We start from the raw sequence: 19,280 nt of genomic DNA, 5'->3' as shown, positions 1-19,280 counted from the left end.
GAGCGGGTGGGTGCCTCAGCTGAGCTCTGCCCCGCACCGGTGCCGGTGCCGCATCGGCAATTCAGGAAGCCACAAACAATGGGCAGCTCTTCTGGGAGCGCCGCCGAGGAAGGGCTCCCCTTCACGGGCATTTTTACCCTTCCTGCACATCCCGAAATAACCATCGCCTGCACCAGGGTGGCCGACTTCGGGCTCGTGTGAGGTTGTTGCAGTGGCATAAACACAGAGGGAATTTCTTCTTAGGGCTCACCACTCGGTGTAGTCCATCCCTTGCAAGATCAGGGATCCCAGCCTCAATTTTTGGTACAAACTCTGTTTTTTTTTTGTTCTCCTTGGGCACATCGGGGAGCGCTGTTGTGCAGAGGTATCTGCTTAGTCAGTGCCCTTCAGGTACGCGCAGCTACCTCTTAGTCATTTCTTGCTTGAACAAATTATCTGAATGCGCTTTTGAGAACTTTTTATGGAAAATGTTGTTAAACTGAAAACAAGGGTATCATAAAACAGTAATTTAAGAGCAGTTTGCTGACGACTGGAGCCCTTGAATGCACTGACTTACCATTGTGGAGCGATGATACCGAGCCTGCTATTTAAACATACTCTTTGTCACTCTGAAAATCCTTGGGCAGTTTTTAAAACACTTCCAGTCTTTAATTGTCGTCCTTGTTACTCATTATGGGCTGTTGTCTGGCTGATAAATCACACATCACTCATATCACCCGCCTTGTCAAAGCCCCAGCTGACTTTTTTGTCTGCTTCCCTTGTGAAACGTGCTACCTCCGATATGACAATGGGGTAACCCAGTTTCTGCCACAGCTCTCTCTGCTCTGCTTTCAGAATGAAAGGGTTTATCTTGGTGAGGGTGGTGGTGTTTTGCTTTTAATTTTAAGCACTTGAGAGATACCGTGCCTCTCCTTTGTTCCTTGGAGACACCTCGCCTAATGAGACAAATGCGTCCCCGTGCGTGCGCTGGCAGCTCCGCTCGCCCGTCCCTCTGTGCAGGTGTCTCTGTTTTCGCAGCAGGAGCCAGAGAGATCTGTGTGCAAAAATCAAAACCAGAGAAAAAAAAATAATAAATAGGTGTTTACACACCTCGAGGTTTCCAAATGCAGGCCCCTGCACCGTGCGTGTCCGTGTGTCTGTCCACCCAGACTGGCTTTACCCTCTTCAGACTGCTCCTGTGTCTTCCCTGCACGTCTTTAATGGCTCCGGGAGCTCCCCGGGCCTCCTTGAGGCTGAAATAACTGAGTCATCCAGCAGGAGACGGGTTCAGAGTAAAGGAAAGCCTGGAATCCCCCGCCACGGGATGCTGAGGGCATTAGCAGCTTGCGTGCATCCAGAAGTGATGATAAGCGGGGTTGTGAAAGGGGAATTCGATGAATGCTTAATAGGTGGACAAACGTCACCTCTTGCTCAAGCCAGAAGTCACTTTTCTTAGGGACAGCGTGGCAGGAAACATCACAGCACCCGTGTCCTGCTGTCACTGTAGGGCAGCACGAGCTTCAGCCAGGGGAGGAGGTCCCAGCGCCGTCGGGTGCTGTGGTTATTCGCCGGCACCCTCCTCGTGCACGGGCTGTGCTGTATGGCAAAGATATCACGTTGGCTAAGTAGTGATAAATTAGAGGGCGGTTTCACAAACCACCTGGTGTGGTTTCACATACCGCTATATGTGGTTCGCGTTTTTTAACTTTGGGGTTTCCCCTATGCTCAGATTCATCGGGCTGCTGCAAATAGTCACAGCCCTGCCATCCCGTAGTGCAGCAAAAGGTGGTGTGGGTTTTTTTGGGTTGTTTTTTTTTTTTTTTTGTGACAGCATCAGGCATCCTTGAAGCAGCAACCAGAGGAACTAATGAGGCTCTTACCTCATTAGTGTCCACACCTGCGACCCCGTGAACACCGCAGGTAGTGTGCAGGGACCGTGGGAGCCAGAGGCTGGGATGCGTCTTAGCCCCATCCGACCGTGGGGGGCTGATTTTAGCAGTGAAGGGAGAGGCATTACAGGGTCTGGGCATGTGTGACAACAGGCAGGGAGCTGCAGCAGGCAACGCTGTGTTAGGGGGGGAGGTTTTGGGGGTCGCCAGCCCCTCTGACCCCCGCAGAGGCAGCCCCAGCTGCCCACCCGGCGCTGCCCTCTCCAGATCCCCTGATTTCTGGCAGATAGGATTACGCCTGACCTTCCGCCCTGTCTCGGAGAGAGCCAAACCTCTTTCGGATCTAATTATTTTTCATTTTTGTTTAATTGTGCACATCCTGCTGCTGGCTGAAAAGGAGCACGGCTCCTGCCGGGGCCGGGAAAGACGCCCGCCCCTCGTCCACAGCGGGCTTTTGGATAAGCTCTCCATCTTTTGGGGGTTGTTATTAAACCCCCTGTATCTCTCGGAGGTCCAAAGCAAGTTTCCCAGGCAGTGGTTCTGGCACTGTCTGGGGTCTCTCCAGTGGTGTCTTCAGACTCAGCCCCTGTGCAGGGAAGAGGAGCCCGATCAGGGCCACCTTCATCCCCCCCATCCTCCTCCTCCTCTCCAAGGAGTTGTACCGGGCTCTGCTTTTCCTGCAGGTTTTGCTACATCCATAGTTCCTATGCACTGACTTCCCTTAGCAGTGCGTTGCATGCCTTTTTTTAGTGATTTTTGTATTTCTCAGCTAATCCATGCTGCTGCAGAATCCTGCGGGCTGTGCCATGCCAGGGGCCGGCAGTGCCTGCCTAAAAGGGCTGCCAGGTTGACCTGACAGCAGTGAGAAATGTGGGGATGGTAGGAGAGACCTGAAATCCTTCTGCAGGAGGATGGGAGAAAACAAGCCGGGTTTCTTGCACCAGGGACTCACCCTGCCGCAGGTCTGAAAAGCACGTAGCATATGCAGAAGGTGTCATGCACAACCAGTTGCTCTTAAAAATGGAGCAACCTGGCCAAGCAGTTCCCTTTGTCCACAGGAGGTGATAAAAGGCATCGTGTTGTGCCCGTGTTTGGTTTCCTGGTGCTAGCAGTGGGGGCTCGGAGGTGGTCACAGGAGGGGTGGTGGGAAGGGGCTCGTGTTGAGCTGCAGCCGCTGCTGTTTGCAGTCATCCTGTCGTCCTTGCAGCACAAATCTGCCTTCGTCAGCTTTGTAAAATAATGCTTCAGACTCGTGTGGACTTATGCACACTCTGGAACCGATGGGAAAAATAGCTAGAGCAACGAGTAATAGTAATGAGACTGGTCTGCGGCCAAGACCGAGTGCTTCAGGCGGAGAAAAGCTGCACAGGCTGCTCTCGCAGAGGAAGTTATCCCAAATTCCCACCAGCAAGGGTGGAGGGGAAAGCAGGGATGGGACCCTCCCCACTGCAAAGATGCCTGAAGGTGTTGGGTGATGCTTCTCTGCCTGCAGCCTTGTCCCAATGTGGGACCCCCATCAGTGGGTGCGTGGTGGCAGGCAGGGGTGGCAGGGAGGTGACAGTGAGTCCTGTGGAAGGCCTGAGGTGCTGCATCCCACACAGGCATTTCCAAAAGCAAAGGGTGTTCAGCACTAAGGCTGCTTTCCTGGCCTTTATGTGTGTTTAGTTACTGTGTGAAACAGCGGAGCTGCACCAAGGTGTTTTGAGGGCAATCCTGTCAAAATACGCCACACTCGGTGGCCAGCTCAGGGCAGGGGGTTTGTGTGTGGATCCCCCAGCGGGTGGCAAGCAGGCTGAGCTCAGGATGGTGAGTTAAGACCCAAGATACAATTCTCTTTGCATTGCCTCATAAACTGTGTGTGTGGTGTGCCCGTAGCAGAGAGGAGCTGGAGTCCTACTACACCTCTGTGTTCTTCACAAGCTCGCTTAGTTCAAGCTCATTTTTCCAAATCCAGTTACGAGACACTAAAACAACAGCAAACAGGGTGTGAATCCACAGCATCTCCTCAGGCACAAAGCTCTGATGTTTCTGTCCTGCCACAAACGCCATGGTCCCTTCCCTACCGGCCTGGCGAGAGGCCGGGAGGAGGCCGGGGCTGTGGAGAAATACACGGCGACCGCCACAGAAAGTTCCAGCGGGAGCCACCGGCGTTTCCAGCAAGCCATCTAGTGGCTTGCTATTAAAACAGTTGCACGCCTCGAAACGGGAACGTGAAGTGGAGAGAGTGCCATTGCGGGGCCGGCCTGCAGGGTTTGGCCCCGGCTGTGGTGGCCAAATGTGAAGTGGCGGCCCTTTTTAGGGTCGTGGTGTGAACGGGTGTTGGGAGTGTAGGGTTAGCTGCTGCTGCTGCGCTTGGGATTTCCCAGGACAGAACCTACAGGTGAACATCCAGAGCTTCATTTCATGGGAGGGGGTTCGGTTACCTCAGAAATACATAGTCAAAGATTTAGAGCAGCTTCCTCTACAGTACGGGTAGGAGATGTCTGGCAGAGACAGGGAACGCGCAGAGGAAAGTCTGCGTTTCTGTGGTGTTTTTTTTTGTTTTTTTTTTTAACATGAACTCAGCATTTCACTTGGTAAAATTTGGGGTCAGGGCGTTTAAAGGAAACAGAAGGAAATAATTTTTCAGAGGTACCCTCAGGCGTGACCTGCTACAGGGACAGAAAAGGGCTCTGCAGAGGGCTTTGGTGGGCTGCATGAGACAGGCTGACCGGTGGCTGGCAAGCATTGGCAGGGCCTTCGAGGGAGATCCTGAGCTGTCCTGGGCTGTTACTTTATAAACTGTCCAGAAAGACCTCAGGGTGGAGATTTTACAACATCCTTAGGCGATCTCTCCCTGAGTGTCCCCATCCCCATATGAAGTATTTTCTTGTCTGACCGCATTCTCCCGTGCTGCAATTCAAACCTATAGCTGGCATCCTCAGGAGACACGGAGAGCAGCTTGTCTGCGTCCATCTCCCACACCTCCGTCAAATGACAGCCTGGCTGTTGCATTTTTTGTGCACAACGTGGCATTTTGACTGATGTTCACTCTGTGACACTTCCCAACCCCGGGCTCTTCCCCGTGGGCCTGTTCTCCGGCTGCTGCAGCGCAGCGGTTCCTTCCCACCTGCACGCACAAGTGTGCACCCTACGTAGTGCTGCTCTTTTTTTCTTCATTGCCTCCGGGTCTCAAGATTATTTGACTTCTAATCTAGTTTACTGGAGTGTTTTCATTTCTCCCAGTGCGATACCCGCGCCACTGAATGCATTTATCACATCACCCATATCACCAACGAAACGCCGGGTAGTGTCGCACCCGGGACAGGACTCCTTGCTCAGCGCATCCTCCCCGTCTGACGATGAATCACCAGTAACGACTCTTCCCATATGGTTTTCTGATGAGTTGTGTGCCCACATTACAGTAGTTTTGTCTGAGCGTGTTTCTCTGGTTTGCTGGCGAGGAAGCCATGTGCAGCAGTGTCTAATGAATATCAAGATATATGACGCTTACTGCTCCTCCAGCTATTCACAGGCCAGTTACTCTGTCGCAGAGGGAAATTAAATTGTTCTTGACAAATCTGTGTCAGCAGTCACTTATCATCTTGTTATCTTCTGAGTACTTACAAATAGCTTGTTTCATTATTTGTTCCATCAGTTTTCCACGAGTTCGAGTTAAGTGACCAGTTTGTAATTCCCTGGCTTCCCCCTTTGCATATTTTTAAAGCTAGATCCTGCATTTGTTTCTGCTTGTCTTCTAAAGCCTCTCCTCTCTGCCGTGAGCTCACAGACCAGCAACAGCTCTGCGGTTGCTACAACTGAGCCCTTCCCTAAATTCCTTGGGGGCAGGTCGTCACGCCGGGCCGGTGAGCGGACCAGCGCCTTGCCTCGGCTGCTGTCCCTCTCCCGATGCCCCTGCGGGACGCCTGCTTTCTGTTAGGGCTCTTGCCCGTGCCAGCTCCTTTTCTATTTCCTAACCAGTGCTTTTAAAAGGTAAAGCTTACCAATGAAAAGGTTTGGCATAATATTTTGCATAGTCTGCAGCGATGCTGGGATCGAGACGAATTGTAACTTGGATTAACAATAAGACGACTTCACTGAGCAGCAGCAGAGCTGCGTGGCCACGGAGGCAGGTATGGCCAGGGAGTTTCAGAAGTGCCCGGTAGCTCTCAGGGCTGAATTTGGCACACTTTGCCTTGAGCTTGGTTGTCAGAGAGCAGTGACCTCCTACCTAGGAGAGGCATGTTTGGCAGAGCCTAGGAGACATTCGTGCAGTGGCATTAAGTGTGCAGGGATCCCTTTGTTGTGTATTTACCCCGCTTGAGTCTATTTATTTATTTATAAGCTCTGTTTGCTGATTTCTCAATTCTCTCTCTCTCTTTTTTTTTTTTTTTATTAATTCCTTCAACAGGAATCATTAACCAATGGCAACAGGAATCCAAGGATAAAGTGATTTCCCTATTGTTAACCCACCTGCCTTTACTGAAGCCTGGAAACATCGAAGCAAAAGTCGAATACATGAAACTCTTGCCTAAAATCCTGGCCCACTCGATCGAACACAACCAACACATCGAGGAGAGCCGGCAGCTGCTGTCCTACGCCTTGATACACCCCGCCACCTCGCTGGAGGACAGGAGCGCCCTCGCCATGTGGCTCAACCACCTGGAGGACCGCACGTCGGGGAGCTTCGGCGGCCAGAGCCGGGGCCGGTCGGACTCGGTGGACTACGGGCAGACGCACTACTATCACCAAAGACAGAACTCCGACGATAAACTCAACGGATGGCAAAACTCTCGAGACTCGGGCATAAGCGTCAGCGCTTCCAGCTGGCAGGACAAAAACCTGGCGTGCGAGAACGGCCATCTGCCCCTCTACTCCTCCTCCTCCGTCCCCACCACCATCAACACCATCGGCACTAGCACAAGCACGAGTAAGTACCGACGGCAGCACTGCTGGGGAGCTGGTCCCCCCCGTCCCGCTAGAAAACATTTCTTTGCCGTGTTTAGCAAAGGGGCTAGTTTCATCCGGGCCATAGAAAACTCCCCTTTATTTTTTTTTTCCCTACCTGCTTTTTTTTTTTAACTTTTATTTCCTGCCTGCCTTTTTTTTTTTTTTTTTTTCTCTAATCCTGTGGGATTTTCAAAGAATTGGCAGACGGAGAGGAGGGAAAAACAGCCAAGAAGCTGTAAGAGCAAAAACGCGCGTTATGGAAGGCGGCCCCTTTTGTTTCATGCAGCTCCAGCTAGGTTTGCAGCTCACTTTCCAAAAGTTCCCAAAGCGAGCGGGGAGCTAATGCTTCGCTTCCAGAAGTGATCTGGGGACATGAGAGCCTCCCTGGAGGGAACGGGACTGGGGCCCCAAAGCACAGGCATCGTTCTGGAAAGAGGGGCTGGGATCTGGGGTCTTCAGGGTGTATCTGAAAACATCTCCCCCTAATCTGCAGTGCGTAGAGGTGCAAAGCTGATGGCAATTGGGGGGGTTTAAATGCACATTCCTCCACATTTTCCAGGAGGTGGAGAGTTGGGAAGCTCTTCCCCTTCCTCTGGCCCTGCCAGGCTTTGGGGAGTGCCAGGCTTTGGATGGTGCCGAGCCCAGCCCAAGGCTTGGACACTCAGCGATGCTGCAGGGTGCTGCTGTTGGAGCTTTACCGGTGGTCGTGCCTGGAGATGTGGTGCAGCCAGGACTTTTTAAAGCAGCTGTTGGTGCCTGCAAGTTGTCCTGGGGAGAGGAGGAGCAGCGTGTCCTCCTAATGAGGCTCAGGAGCTCCTCTGCCCACCCGTGCTCTCTGTGGAGGACTTGAGTGGAGGCTGTTGCGTCCTGAGGAGACACGGCCAATGCCCAAAGACCTCCCTCGGCTCTCATAACACATCTCTGGGTCACTCCTGATGGGCTGTGCTGGGCCTTGGGAAGCTTCATTCCTCCAAAACGTGCTTTTTACTCCCATTTTAGTGCAGCCTTCTCAACCCACCATTTCCACCTGTCCTTGGGACAACATTATCCCTGGCGATGCCATAAGGGATGCGGAGAGCGCTTCGGGGAGGAGAGGCTCCTTGTGGCGAGGGCGCTGGCTTTTCTATCAGCATGTGGAAAGCCACAATTGAATAGCTGGAAGCTTTAAAACGCTCACTTAAGGCTTCTGGTTGTTTTTTTTTCCTTTCCTGTAATAAGTGCTTTTTTTAGGTGACGTTTCAAATCGACGATGATACGAGATGCGGCTCTGGGTTTATGGCCGTAGCGGCCCCATCCCCGCCTCTCTGATCTCATCCTTGTCACTCAGCGATTTAGCAGAGATGTCTGAGCTTCTCCACAGGCTCTGAACAATATTCCTGTGCACCTCTCCCGGCCCTGCGTAGGTCAGGATGTGTCAAGCAGCACGGGTGGCTTTGGAGCAAAGTTGGACAGCATGTGGCTGGCAGGTGCGAGGTTTGGTTTGAAAAATGACCTCCTGGTGGCTTTTCTGGGGGGTCCCACCTCACAGTTTTTGCATGCCTGGTGGTTCAGAGGCTTCTCCACCCCAGGAAAGGATTAGAACAGGTGGATTCAGAAGGGATTTGGGTCCTCGCATCGCGAGCAAAAAGCAGGGAGGACCGAGCGTAATCCAGGGACGAGGATGATGATGGGTGATGGTGACTTCCCAGCCCTGCTGAGGAGCTGGGATTGAGCTGTGCTGACACCAGCTCCACAACAGGACGAGAGCCGAGATGTCAGTGAGGTTTGGGGTGTTTACCTAAGAGGGGAAAGGCCCGAATGACGCCAAACGGGGCCTGCGGGAAAAGGGCCTGCGACTAAACGGGCCTCGCACCAGGTGCAGCAGGTTAATCATTGATGGTGGCTGAAGCTCCGCAAGAAGCACCGGGTCTTAAAGGACACCTCTCAAAAATCTCTCAGCCCTACTATTACCCCAGTCCTTTTTCGGATGGCCATGGCCCTTTGCCCCAGTGGCCCCAACCGTGAGTCCCTGGCACAGCATCTCCTGCGTGGTCCCGGTCCCACAGCAGCCACTTCCCATGGCACCAGCACATCCCTCTGATGCAGCTGGGGGATTTATACAGCCCACACTCAGGAAACCTTCTCTAAACACCAATTTCTAAGGCTGAGCAGGTTTGTGCACTCATCCTCAGCCCCATCCAGACGTTCAGCTGTAGCTTGCACAAACCGCCCCGTGGTTCCTCAGAACCCCAATGATGCGTCAGGTTGGCTTCAGCTCGGATTTTTACTCCAGTGCACAGACAAAAATAGACAAAAACACACATCTGATGGGCGAAACAGGCTGCATTTTGCACAGAGGGTTAGCAGCTGCAGCCTCCTCCAGGTAGCGTTCCCCAACCAAGTGTTTTGTACCGGAGGCTGAGCCTCACAGCACCCAAAATTGCCGACGCCAACATCTTCCATGGCTTGCAGCTCCTGCTGATGTACTTGGTGGCAGCGTGCTCAGACAACAGCCAGAGACCACGCTCCGTGTGCTAGGTCGGGAGCTTCCCTAACGCAATATTTGCTTGGACGCGAGCGCAGTAAGTCCACAAATAGATGCCAAAAAACAAACACGGCTGGGCAGCCTTTGTCCCAGCCCCTTGAGTCGCTCAACGTGCCCACAAATCCTTTATTCCGGAGCAAAGCCCTCAAGCCCTCGCTGTTTGTTTAGGTTTCCTTGCTGTTATTTTTGAGCTCTCCTCTCACCTGGAGGTGTTGATCTGGGCAGGGGCTTCACCCAGCAGCAGGTTCCAGGGGCAAAGCCCTTCCCAGGGGAGCCGCGTGCTGATCTTGGCCGAGGTACTTGTGCCTGGCGTGGTGGCACAATCACATGGAAGAATATTATGGTGAAGGGCTTAAATTTGGGTTTCAACGTGGGTCGCTGACGTTCACATGAGAATTCGCCCTGCGCTGTCCTTGTCTGTGTCTCTTTGGTTCAACGTAGACCCCGGTTGGCGTGGTGCAAGCAGCTCCGGCTTTCTCTGCTGGCTGCTCAGGCTTGGAGTTCGTTTCTAGCTTTCTCTGCTGGCATCTGATGTCCACCAAGGTGTGAGCAGGCAGAAAGCGGGCAGAAAGGCAAAACTGCCCTGGGTTCAGTGGGACAGGTGAAGCAGAGAGCCCCGGTGCCGTGTCCAGCGCAGGCAGCAGCTTACCAAACGCCCGGCTTGCAGAACGTCTTCACTTGCAGCATTTTCTTAAAAATTTGGTTTAATAAGAGCAGTTGGAGCCTTTGGCTCTTTGCTCAAAGATCTGTGACGAAGGGGCTGCGGTGGAGGCTGCAGCCCGGCGGCTCGGACCCCTTCTCTCTCCCCGTGTAATTGGTTCCACCTGGGGGTGATCTGGCTGCACGCCTGGTCTCCTTCGTGGAGGGGAAGCTTAACCCCCTGCTTTCCTCTCCTCTGCTCCCAGGATACGAGCTGGGATAACGGCGTTGCTTCTTCTGGTGATTTAAGGTGGGTTTTTGCTGGGTTCTCACCCGTGGTGTAGGGCCAGGGCACTTCAAGGCCCCGTGGAGATCCCACACACAGATCCCACAGCGGCATGTTGCTGTTCCTCAGAGGAGGGGCAATCCCAGCTGCTGCTGGACAGGTGGGTCTGCAGCTGCTGAGCTGTGTGCTGGCGTGCCTGTGCGTGGTGGTGCTTGCTGGATTTTGCCTCTATTTGCCCCAATTCTGGACTCTGTACGGAGAGAGCAGATGAACCTGATGGTGGGGCCCAACGCCGAGCCAGCACCTTTCTGACATTAATAGGGTGGTGCCCTAAGCACACCGTCATCTTCATCCCTTACCCCAGCAGCATCAGGGTGTCCCGGCACATGTGGAGGCTGTAAAACCTTTGCCTGGCTCTGGTGGTTGCTTTTTTCCTCTCTTTTAGTGATGGGCTGAGTAAAGCTCCTTGGCCTTTGTTGCACTCGAGCCTTTGAGCCGTGGTCTCGCTGGTGCTCATGCCCTCCAGTGTTGCACAAACTCGCTTTGCCGAGGTCCCTTGGCTTCGATATCCCACTAATTCTGGAGAACAAGAGTGATGGAGCTCTGGAGAGCAAGAGCCGCGGCCTTTTGGGGTGGCAGCAAGGCCGGGAAGAATCTGCTGCTGCTCTTTTATGGTGTCCAAGCGGGGCCACCCAGCCCTGGCACCGCCGCAGCCCCAGGGGTGGGCTCTGGGGGGGCTGGGTGGGATCCAGCAGTGCTTTCGTGCGTTATCCTGCGGTCCCGTCGCCAGTGAATCACGCTTCTGACCCCGGAGCAGCACAGAAAACGCCAGCAGGGCTGATTGATGCTCGCTGAGCTGTGAAGTCAGACGTCCCCGGTAATTCTTGCAGCCCCCTCGGCTGTTCCTCGTGGCGTTCAACCCAGAGGTTTTCATGACGGATGGACCCTCGCAGACCTGGGTGTATTTTACCAGCCGCTCTGGTGCCTGCTGGACGCTGAGACAGGCGGCAGTAAGCTGTGGTTACTCCCTGCACTGAGCTTGTCTCTCCTCCGAGGGAGGATTTGCTTTTCCTGGTGCCCCACAGCACCCTTGGTCCCAATCTGCAGTCGGCGACACCACCAGGAGCCACGGCCGCCGGCCCCATACCCAAGGATGCTCCCCAGCACCTCAGCTACTGCCTTGGGCCCTTAAAGCATCTGAGGAATAATCCCTCCAGCTGCCCACAGGTAGGCTTGGCTCTTCCCACCCCTGCTTTCCAGCCCCTGTAGCCAGCTGGGATTGTTGGACCCATGCAGGAAGGGGCCGTGCTGGCCAAGGCATGCACATTCCCCCAAAAAAACCCTTTTTTGCCCCTCCACGACAGCCTGCAGACACCCCGTTTCCCCAGCCTCCCCTCACGAGATCACAGCAATCAGTTTTGTGATGCTTTCCTGAGCATCCCCGTGGGGTAGGGAGCCCTGGAGAGCATCACCCCCCCATCACTCACCTCTTGAAACCCCAAAACTCTCCGATCCCATAAATAAAAAGAGAAGGATCAGCCCTCCTCCCCCCTGCCAGCAAAGAGCAGCTACAGAGGACTGCAGGAGAGCAGCGGTGCGTGCACACGCGTGCTGGAAGCGGGGAGGGGGAGGCTCTGGTTTGTGTTAATCCGGAGTGAATCCAGTTCCTCCCGACGGCAGCGCTGCGGCTGGGACTCGCCGCGTGATCCCGACTCAGTAACACGCTGCTATTTAATTAACTTCTGACTTCTGGCTTGAAGGAGCGGCGTGCAAAATAGTTATTTACTTCATTTGGAAATTCTTTTAATCGTTCCCATAATTACAGCTTCCTGCTCCTTTTTTTGGGTGTTTTTCGTAGCGGGGGGAAGGGAGGGAAGGAGGGGGAATATTTGCCGTTCTCCTTGTGGTTATCACATCCTTCAAATTACTAAAAGAGGCTGGGATAATAGGTCTAGTGATTATATATAGGCACCATCTGCTCTGTGGCTGCTTCCTATCAAAGTGCAGTTAGGAGAGTGCAAGGAGGATATTTTCTCTCCAGCTATATTAAGACTCTGTTTCCATCTCGGCTCCCAAAGCAAAGCTCTCTGAATGCAAATGGTTCAAATGCGCTGTAATCAATGGCTCATTTTTGGCAGCCTCGAAGCTCTGAGCCTTTTTTTTTTTTCTCCCCTCAAATTTGCTGTTCCCATTCGTTACGCAATCCTCCCGGAGGCTGGGTGCTCGCTGTTTGCTTGTAGCTGCAGCCTGCCCTGGCTGCTGAGGAAATGCCTGAGGATTTGGGAATGTTTCGGTGCCTGAGGAGCTGGGAATATTTCCCTGCCTGAGGAATTGGGGATGTTTCGGTGCCTGAGGAATCGGGGATGTTTCGGAGGATATTCGCAGGGCAGATCTGCGGCACACACCAGCTCTCCGTTTGCAGGGGGGGGTAGAAAGCTGAGTTGGGTCATTTTGGGGCAATAATGGGGAAGAGTTGGGGAAAATTAGGGAAAAAGTGTTTGGTGATGACTGCCCTGTTGCTGCTGGGGCTGGCTGGGGAGCACGGCAAAGCTTGGGACAGCGAAGCCACCAGTCCTGTCCTTTTCAGATGAAAAACGTCTGTTTGAGGTGTGATATAAATCACATAAAGCACACATTGTCCTGTGTTTTTAATGACTCTTTTAGGCTTGCTGGATCCTTTGCAGGGCGGATCCTTTAGGGCACAGGTCCTGGGGCTTTTCTAGAGGGCGATTCCTCCACCCCTGCCACTCCACTGCCTCGGGGTCCCTCTTTTCGTACCCTACAGGTTGCATATGGCTACACAGAGGCACGTTGCTGACTTATCTCTTCCAGCTTGGTCTCCAGAAGTGATTTAGTGGAAGGAAGGCGTTCTCCATCTGCAGGGTGATGTGCAGAGCAGCTCCTGCTCTTGATGATTCTCAGCCTGGGGACCCTACAGCACCCAGCACAGGGCAGCAGCACCCCCGCGACCTCCTCGGTGCCTCCAAGGGGTGACAGAAGCAGACTGCAGAGCAGATTTGGGCATCTCTTGGAGTTTGGGGACAGCAGAAAGGAGAACTTCGGTGTCACACCACGCTTTATCCAGCTTGGGGAGCGAGCAGGGGAGGGATTTCCCCCAGGAGCCCCTAGCAGAAATCAGTGAGCTGTGGGCTAACGAGCGAGGCTCGGATCAGCACAGCAGCGTCGTTATTAACAGGCCGGGATTCCCCAGGGGCGAACGCTGTTTTTCTGTGGTTTGCCTGTAAATGTAGAAGAGAAACCACGTTTCTTGGCCTGGAGATCAGGGGCGTTTCGTTCACCCTGGCTCCGGGCAGAGCCCGCTGCAGCGTTCCTCCACCCCAGCGCCGCTTCCCCGCTCCGGCTTCGTGCCGCACATCCAAGCCCGGACGGATGGGCTGGGGAAAACCCCGCGCAAAAACCTCAACAGCAGCTCTGGGCTGCTGCTCCTCGGCGGGACGTAGCCGGGCTCTCCTCCAGAAATGAGAGACACGGGCCGGGGGAGCAGCAGCGAGCTGCATTTCCAGCCGGCAGCTGGGGCTGCGTGCACGCCCAGCCCGTGGCACGCAGGGGCGGGTCGCACCGAGCGTCCCGGGGCCCAGCTCCTGCTGCGAGGCGAAGGAGTGAATAATGCTCAGCCCAATTCCTGCACGCAGAGCAGAGCAGAGCAGAGCAGAGCCCTCTCCGGAGCCATCAGATGTGTCCCCTTCCCCAGCCGAGCCTGGCTGGATGGGGCCCCGCACGCACCGCTCGAAAAGAGCGGCGGCGGCACAAACAAACGGGGTATTGTTGCGCTGTCCAGTCCTCTTCTGGAGCAGGAAACGGCACTTTAAAAAGTCTTTTTTGTTTGCTTTTTAAAGTTTGCATGACGTGGTGTTCGGCAGTCCGGGCTTCTTCCTCTTTTCTCTGCTCCAGGCAGTGCTGTGCTTATATTTTGGTTTTTCTCCTAACGCACAGAGCTTGCGCTTAGCACCGTTTCTACCCCCGTGCCTTATATCAGCCCGTGGTTCAGAGGCAAGGAAAGGCTTACCCGGCACTGCACGAAGCTAAATTCACAGCCACAAAAGCTGAAAGGGAAAAAAACACACAAAGGAAAGAGTCCGAGGGTCGTCGTGTTGAAAAACGCTCCCTTCAGTTCTGCTTGAGGCGCACGGGAGGGGTTTTTGGCTGCTGTTTGGGGGATGCTTCCCGACCCGGGTGGCAGCAGGCAGGAGGAGAGCACCCACCCGAAGCTGTTGGCTGCTTCGTGAGGGTTGCAGAAGCACAGCAACCCCTGCCCAGCCTCGGTGGATTAAGGACATCCGCGTTCATGCAGCAAATCGGTCAGGGTCGAGCTGCTGCTTCAGATACCTGCAGAGCAGCAAGCGAGTTGTACACGACCAGACGCTGTCTGGGGATGCACCGTGACAAGCTTTGCAGTCCTTCCTAGACTAAAACCAGAAACTCATCTCCAAAGGAGCTGGATGTGCACCCCGCAGCACTATTTTCTTTCAGCGGTGACAGAGGGACAATATTCTGCTTTGCCAGCCTCTGGTTGGGCTGTGCACTGGTAAAATGCACGGGGATGCGAGGCTGTTTTAAAGGTCCTCTGGGCATCAGGAACCCTGTGGGGACAGCGAAAGGCATTGCCGGGTAGGTGTGAGGCTGCTCTCGGAGGAAACACTCCCACCAGCAGCTTGGTGTATTGCCCCAAAGGCATTTTTGCAGCATCTTTATTTTTTTAAAGCCAGATTTTGCAGCATTTTCACCCAGATTTTGCACTGGGTACACCAGGCAGAGGGAAAGCAAGTGTCTTCCAGCTGTCGCACGCTGCTTGGAGGAAGGTCTGAGTGCAGAGCCCAATTCCTCTGCTCTAATTACAGGAATTGGGTGGCTTTTTCCTTCTGAGGCACCGGCTGAGAAATTGGCCCGAAACCCTGAGAAACCACAACACAAATGTCTGACGCTGTTCCATGCGGTCTTTGGTGAACAAAAACACTCTTGAAATTAGCCCTTGTGTACCAAAATAGGCAACACCACTTCAAAAAGGAAGAGAGAAAAAATAAACCCCGGGCTCAGCTGCCCGAGAGCCGGAGCTGCACGGGGCCGAACGGAGCCTGGTTTGTAGGGGAAACAATCCCACACCCTGCAGCCCCTGAGTTTCTCTAAATCCCTCGTGGTGGCTTCTACCTGGCCAGTGTTTGGGCTGAAATAAAGGTGGTTTTACCTGGAGAGGCACGGGGATAGAGCAAAGTCTCTCCTGCATCCGCAGCATCCTTGACATCCCTCCTCCGGCCGCGCTCGGGAGCGCTCGCTCGTAACCCTGGCTCCATCCCTACCCCTTTATTTTTGTCCCCTGGAAATTTGAAGCTTGGCTCGCTTGGAAACCTAAGAGCGCCTCGGCAGCACCTCGCATTTCTCCGTGCTGGCTCCGGGCTATTTATTACGTTTTTTTCCCCAGGGTGCCACACGTCTCAGGCTGATCTCAGAGGACATCTATTTAGCAGCGACTGCCAGGTTGTGGCCGGCCGCAGTTCGGGTGCGTTTGGGTGGGCCAGGGGGGCTTTCTTTGCAGGGAAACACGGCCTGGCGTGGCCTGAGCACCCGTGGACGTTCGGAGCTGGGGTCGAGGTGCAAGCAGGCGGTGTCAATCTGCACAAAAATGGGCTGCCACGTGGAGCAGGGGCTGTTAGGAGTGGGTGGAAGGAGCCAGGCTGGGCAGCGCAGCGATCCCCAGGCGGAGCTGCTTCTCGTGGGACATTCGCTCTGTGCAGTGGTGATGTAGAAGAGGAGGTAGGACTCGTCGTGCCCTGCTTCGGATTTATTTATCAGCTCTCTCTTGGGTCAACGAAGGCAGAAGGAAACAAATGTGAGTGGCACAGGGCTCCAACCAAACACGCCGGTGGGTGAGAAGCAGCAGAAAATCGCGGAAGCGCTCCGGTGAGCTGGGTTTTCCACTCTGCACAGATCTGCTCTGCACAGATCTGCTCGCACATCCTTCGAATTTTCCAGTGCGGATGCAAGCGGGCAGGAAAAACCCTCGCAGCCCTCCAGCGGGATGCACTCGAGGGCTGCAGCACTCGCGTGTGCCGGCTCAGCCCCACGGCCGCCCCTCGGTGCGTTTCCTCTCTTTGTTTGCAGCTCGAGTTCCTCTGGCTGCAGCGTGGAAGCTGGTCGTGCCCTGGAAGAACACATCAGCTTGATATTTAAATTAGAGCTTCGTATTTTGACAGAGCAGGAGAAAATGAAGCAGGCACTCTTGTCTCTGCTGCTGCTGAAGCGTGCATGGGGCATTTGTTCGGGTGAGAGGCCGAAGGAGCAAATTGTCCCTGCTCAGCTCTTGGCTTCACCCTGGACCATCCAAAAAGTGCTCCAAAAGCTGGGAAGGAACTGCCCTGAGCTGACACTTTCAAGATCATTAGCTGCATCTGCTATTTAAAGAAATTGAGTGCGAGCAGCAGGATTGGTAAAGGTGCCAATAAAGGGGCAGGGACACCGTGCTCTGCAGCGGTCCAGAGCAGCAAGCATGTGTCACGCTCCTGGCTTGTTTAGGAAGTGACTGCCTTAAAGCATCGCCTGCAGGCTCCAGGCTCTCTTACCACAACTGAAAAGTCAGATTCTAAAATGTACATCACAGGTGCTGATGGCAACGAGAGCAGCCGGGGCGCTTTCAAAGCGCTGGTGATTTTCTGTGCCCGTAGCATCCTCGTCAGAGGAATTGCCCCTACCTCATCGCTGGGAAGCTGTGTGAATTGAGTGGGGGTTAGAAAACCTGCTCATGGCTTAGTGAAATACAGCCTGCCGGACTCTGGCTTCACGTTATCTCAGAAAAAAAGAAGTGGAACTAATTCTTACAGGTTGCACCGAGTGATTTCTAATTGTTCCTGACCATCCTGCGGCGTTCATTATTTCTCCACCAGCCAACAACGGCTTCTAATTAGGGGAAGGAAAATGAAGATGGACGAGCAGCAGTTTGCAAGGGTATTGCTGCTCAGGAAGGAATCCGGGCTGGACTGAAGCCAAAAACATCCTCTTGTTTGGAAGGTTTTGTTGGGGCGAGGACAGCGCAGGCGCAGCAGGGTGAGAGCTGTCATGCAGGGCCGATGGAGCAGCCCTACACGTCCTGAGGGCGATCCCATAGCCACTCCACACACAGCTCCTGTCCTGCGAGCTTGTAGGCAGTGGTGCCCAGCTGCCCGTGCCCGTTCCTGCACCTCTCCTTCACCCAAAGGGCACGGATATTTCCTCATCCAGAATTTCTCCCGCAAGAATTTGGGGTGGCTTCAGCCCCCTGGGCGCTGCAGGGTGGTGTGGCTGGGTGCCCCTGGGCACAGCAGGGATGATGCAGCTCCAGTGCCCAGCACCAGTGATGCTTTCCATCTCATTTACCATTTTCATCCCATATTTTCCCCACATTTTTTATCATTTTTTTTATGCTAGATCTTTTTTTCCCTTGGGAGGGCGACGTGACATCTCCAGGGCCCTGTGCCAGTGCTACTTTTGGAGCGCCACCACAAAGCCAGGAGCTGCGGTGTTTGCCCTCCCAGCTGAGCTGTCAGTGCTGAAATATCTCGTCCAAGAAAACCTTAAATATATCTCCTTTCCCGGCAGGAAACGCCGCAACTTTAGGAAACTTAACGCTGCTCTGAAAACAATTCTAGGTCCTCACTGACATCCTTTTCTCCCAGGAGGCTTCTGCAGGACATTTCTGCCGTTGCTGAATGGAAAGGGAACAATTTCTTTAGCATCAGCCCTTCCTGCTGCGCAACATTCGTGGTACGTGCCTGGAGGGGAGAGAAGCAGGAGCGATGGAGACGTTGCAGGAATCTGCAGGGTTTCAGCCTCATCCATCAGCTGCGTGCGGCACCGGCTGCTTTTTACAGGTGCCTAATAAAAGCAAACGAGCTCTGTTTTTTTTTTTTTTTTTCTCTCCCCTCCTTTCGTAAACGAGCTACCTGCTCGTTTTCATTACGCTTTTGGGCAGCGGGGATGGCTTTGATGGTGTTTTCCCCCTCCCCCGGGCATTAGCTGGGAATTGAAACCTGGCTTCAGTTCTGCGGCACGTTACACCTGGCTGCCAGTTTTCCACCAAGACTCATTTGTGTTAGGAAATAACGCGCCGAGCCCGCAGAGAGGTTTTGCTGCGCTCCTGGCAGCGGAACGAGGTGGTTAGGGAGGCGCTTCGCGTCGGCGCTTTTGGGGGAAAAACAACAAGAATGATGCGTTTCCCCGAGGTTTTGTACAGGTGTAAGGAAATCGGTTTTGAAGGAAGAATTGCACAGTTTTCGCTGCAGTCCCATATGGGCTGAAAGGTCGTTTTAACGCCCTGTGCCCTCGGATTTCCCTGGGCCAGAAAAATCTCCTTTTTCATTTCTACCGTGTGGTGAAGCTTGCGGCTGCTAATTTTGAGACATCGGTGTCGTTCTGCAGATCGGCTCGAATCTCTAGACGTGAATCTCTTGTAACGGAGCAGCACAAGATGCTTTTTGGTAGCCGTCCTGATGCAAACTGCACATCTACACCCGGGCACGCTGCAAACAGCAGCAGCACCTCGGCTCCATGCGAAGCGGCGTGGGTTTCAGGACCTGTCCCTGCTGCCCCAGCAGGCAGCGAGCCCAAAGTGATCATTTGGCAGACTTTCAGCAGATTTTCTCACTAAATGTGCAGTTGGGTGACATTTCCCGATGCTCCTTCATTCAGAAAGCTGATCCTTCATTCGGGTGCTCGTGCCATCCCAGCAGCACAGCGAAGCAGTGACCAAATCCAGGGATTTTTTGGTCTCGTTTATCTGGGAACAGCTCCCAGGAAGTCTGATTTCATTGAGTGCAACTGCAGTAAAGCATTAAATAAGCGTTTCCTATCCTAAATCTGTACATCGAAATGCATTAACTGCACTTAATGACTTTGTGAACGATGGGATCTGAATTTTGCTATGCCAACAGACCGAACTTCTCCTGTATTTTTCATTTACAGGAAATAACTAATTCATCCATAGCCATCTTTTTCTCTAAATAGCTTGCATTACTCCTGTTGAGGACCAGAGCAAAGAAAAGGCTGT

The 19,280-nt window shown here is 53.7% G+C and overlaps 1 protein-coding gene across 5 annotated transcripts in view; it reads left to right on the top strand.

Moving 5' to 3' along the window:
* Positions 1-19,280, top strand: part of SAMD4A (sterile alpha motif domain containing 4A) — a 75,872-nt gene that overhangs the window by 37,908 nt on the left and 18,684 nt on the right. For all 5 annotated transcript variants that reach the window (XR_014693792.1, XM_084521727.1, XM_084521725.1 and 2 more), the window contains exon 3: positions 6,259-6,777. Coding sequence is in view for 4 of the 5 variants with exons in the window: in XM_084521727.1 (XP_084377853.1) it covers positions 6,259-6,777 (519 nt within the window). In the remaining variant the exon portion in view is untranslated. The remainder of the gene's footprint in view (positions 1-6,258; positions 6,778-19,280) is intronic.

This window comes from Aythya ferina (assembly GCF_964211825.1).
Source record: "Aythya ferina genome assembly, chromosome: 5".
Lineage (NCBI taxonomy): Eukaryota > Metazoa > Chordata > Aves > Anseriformes > Anatidae > Aythya > Aythya ferina.
The sequence above is the reverse complement of the archived record's forward strand: the minus strand, read 5'-3'. Positions and strand labels throughout refer to the sequence as shown.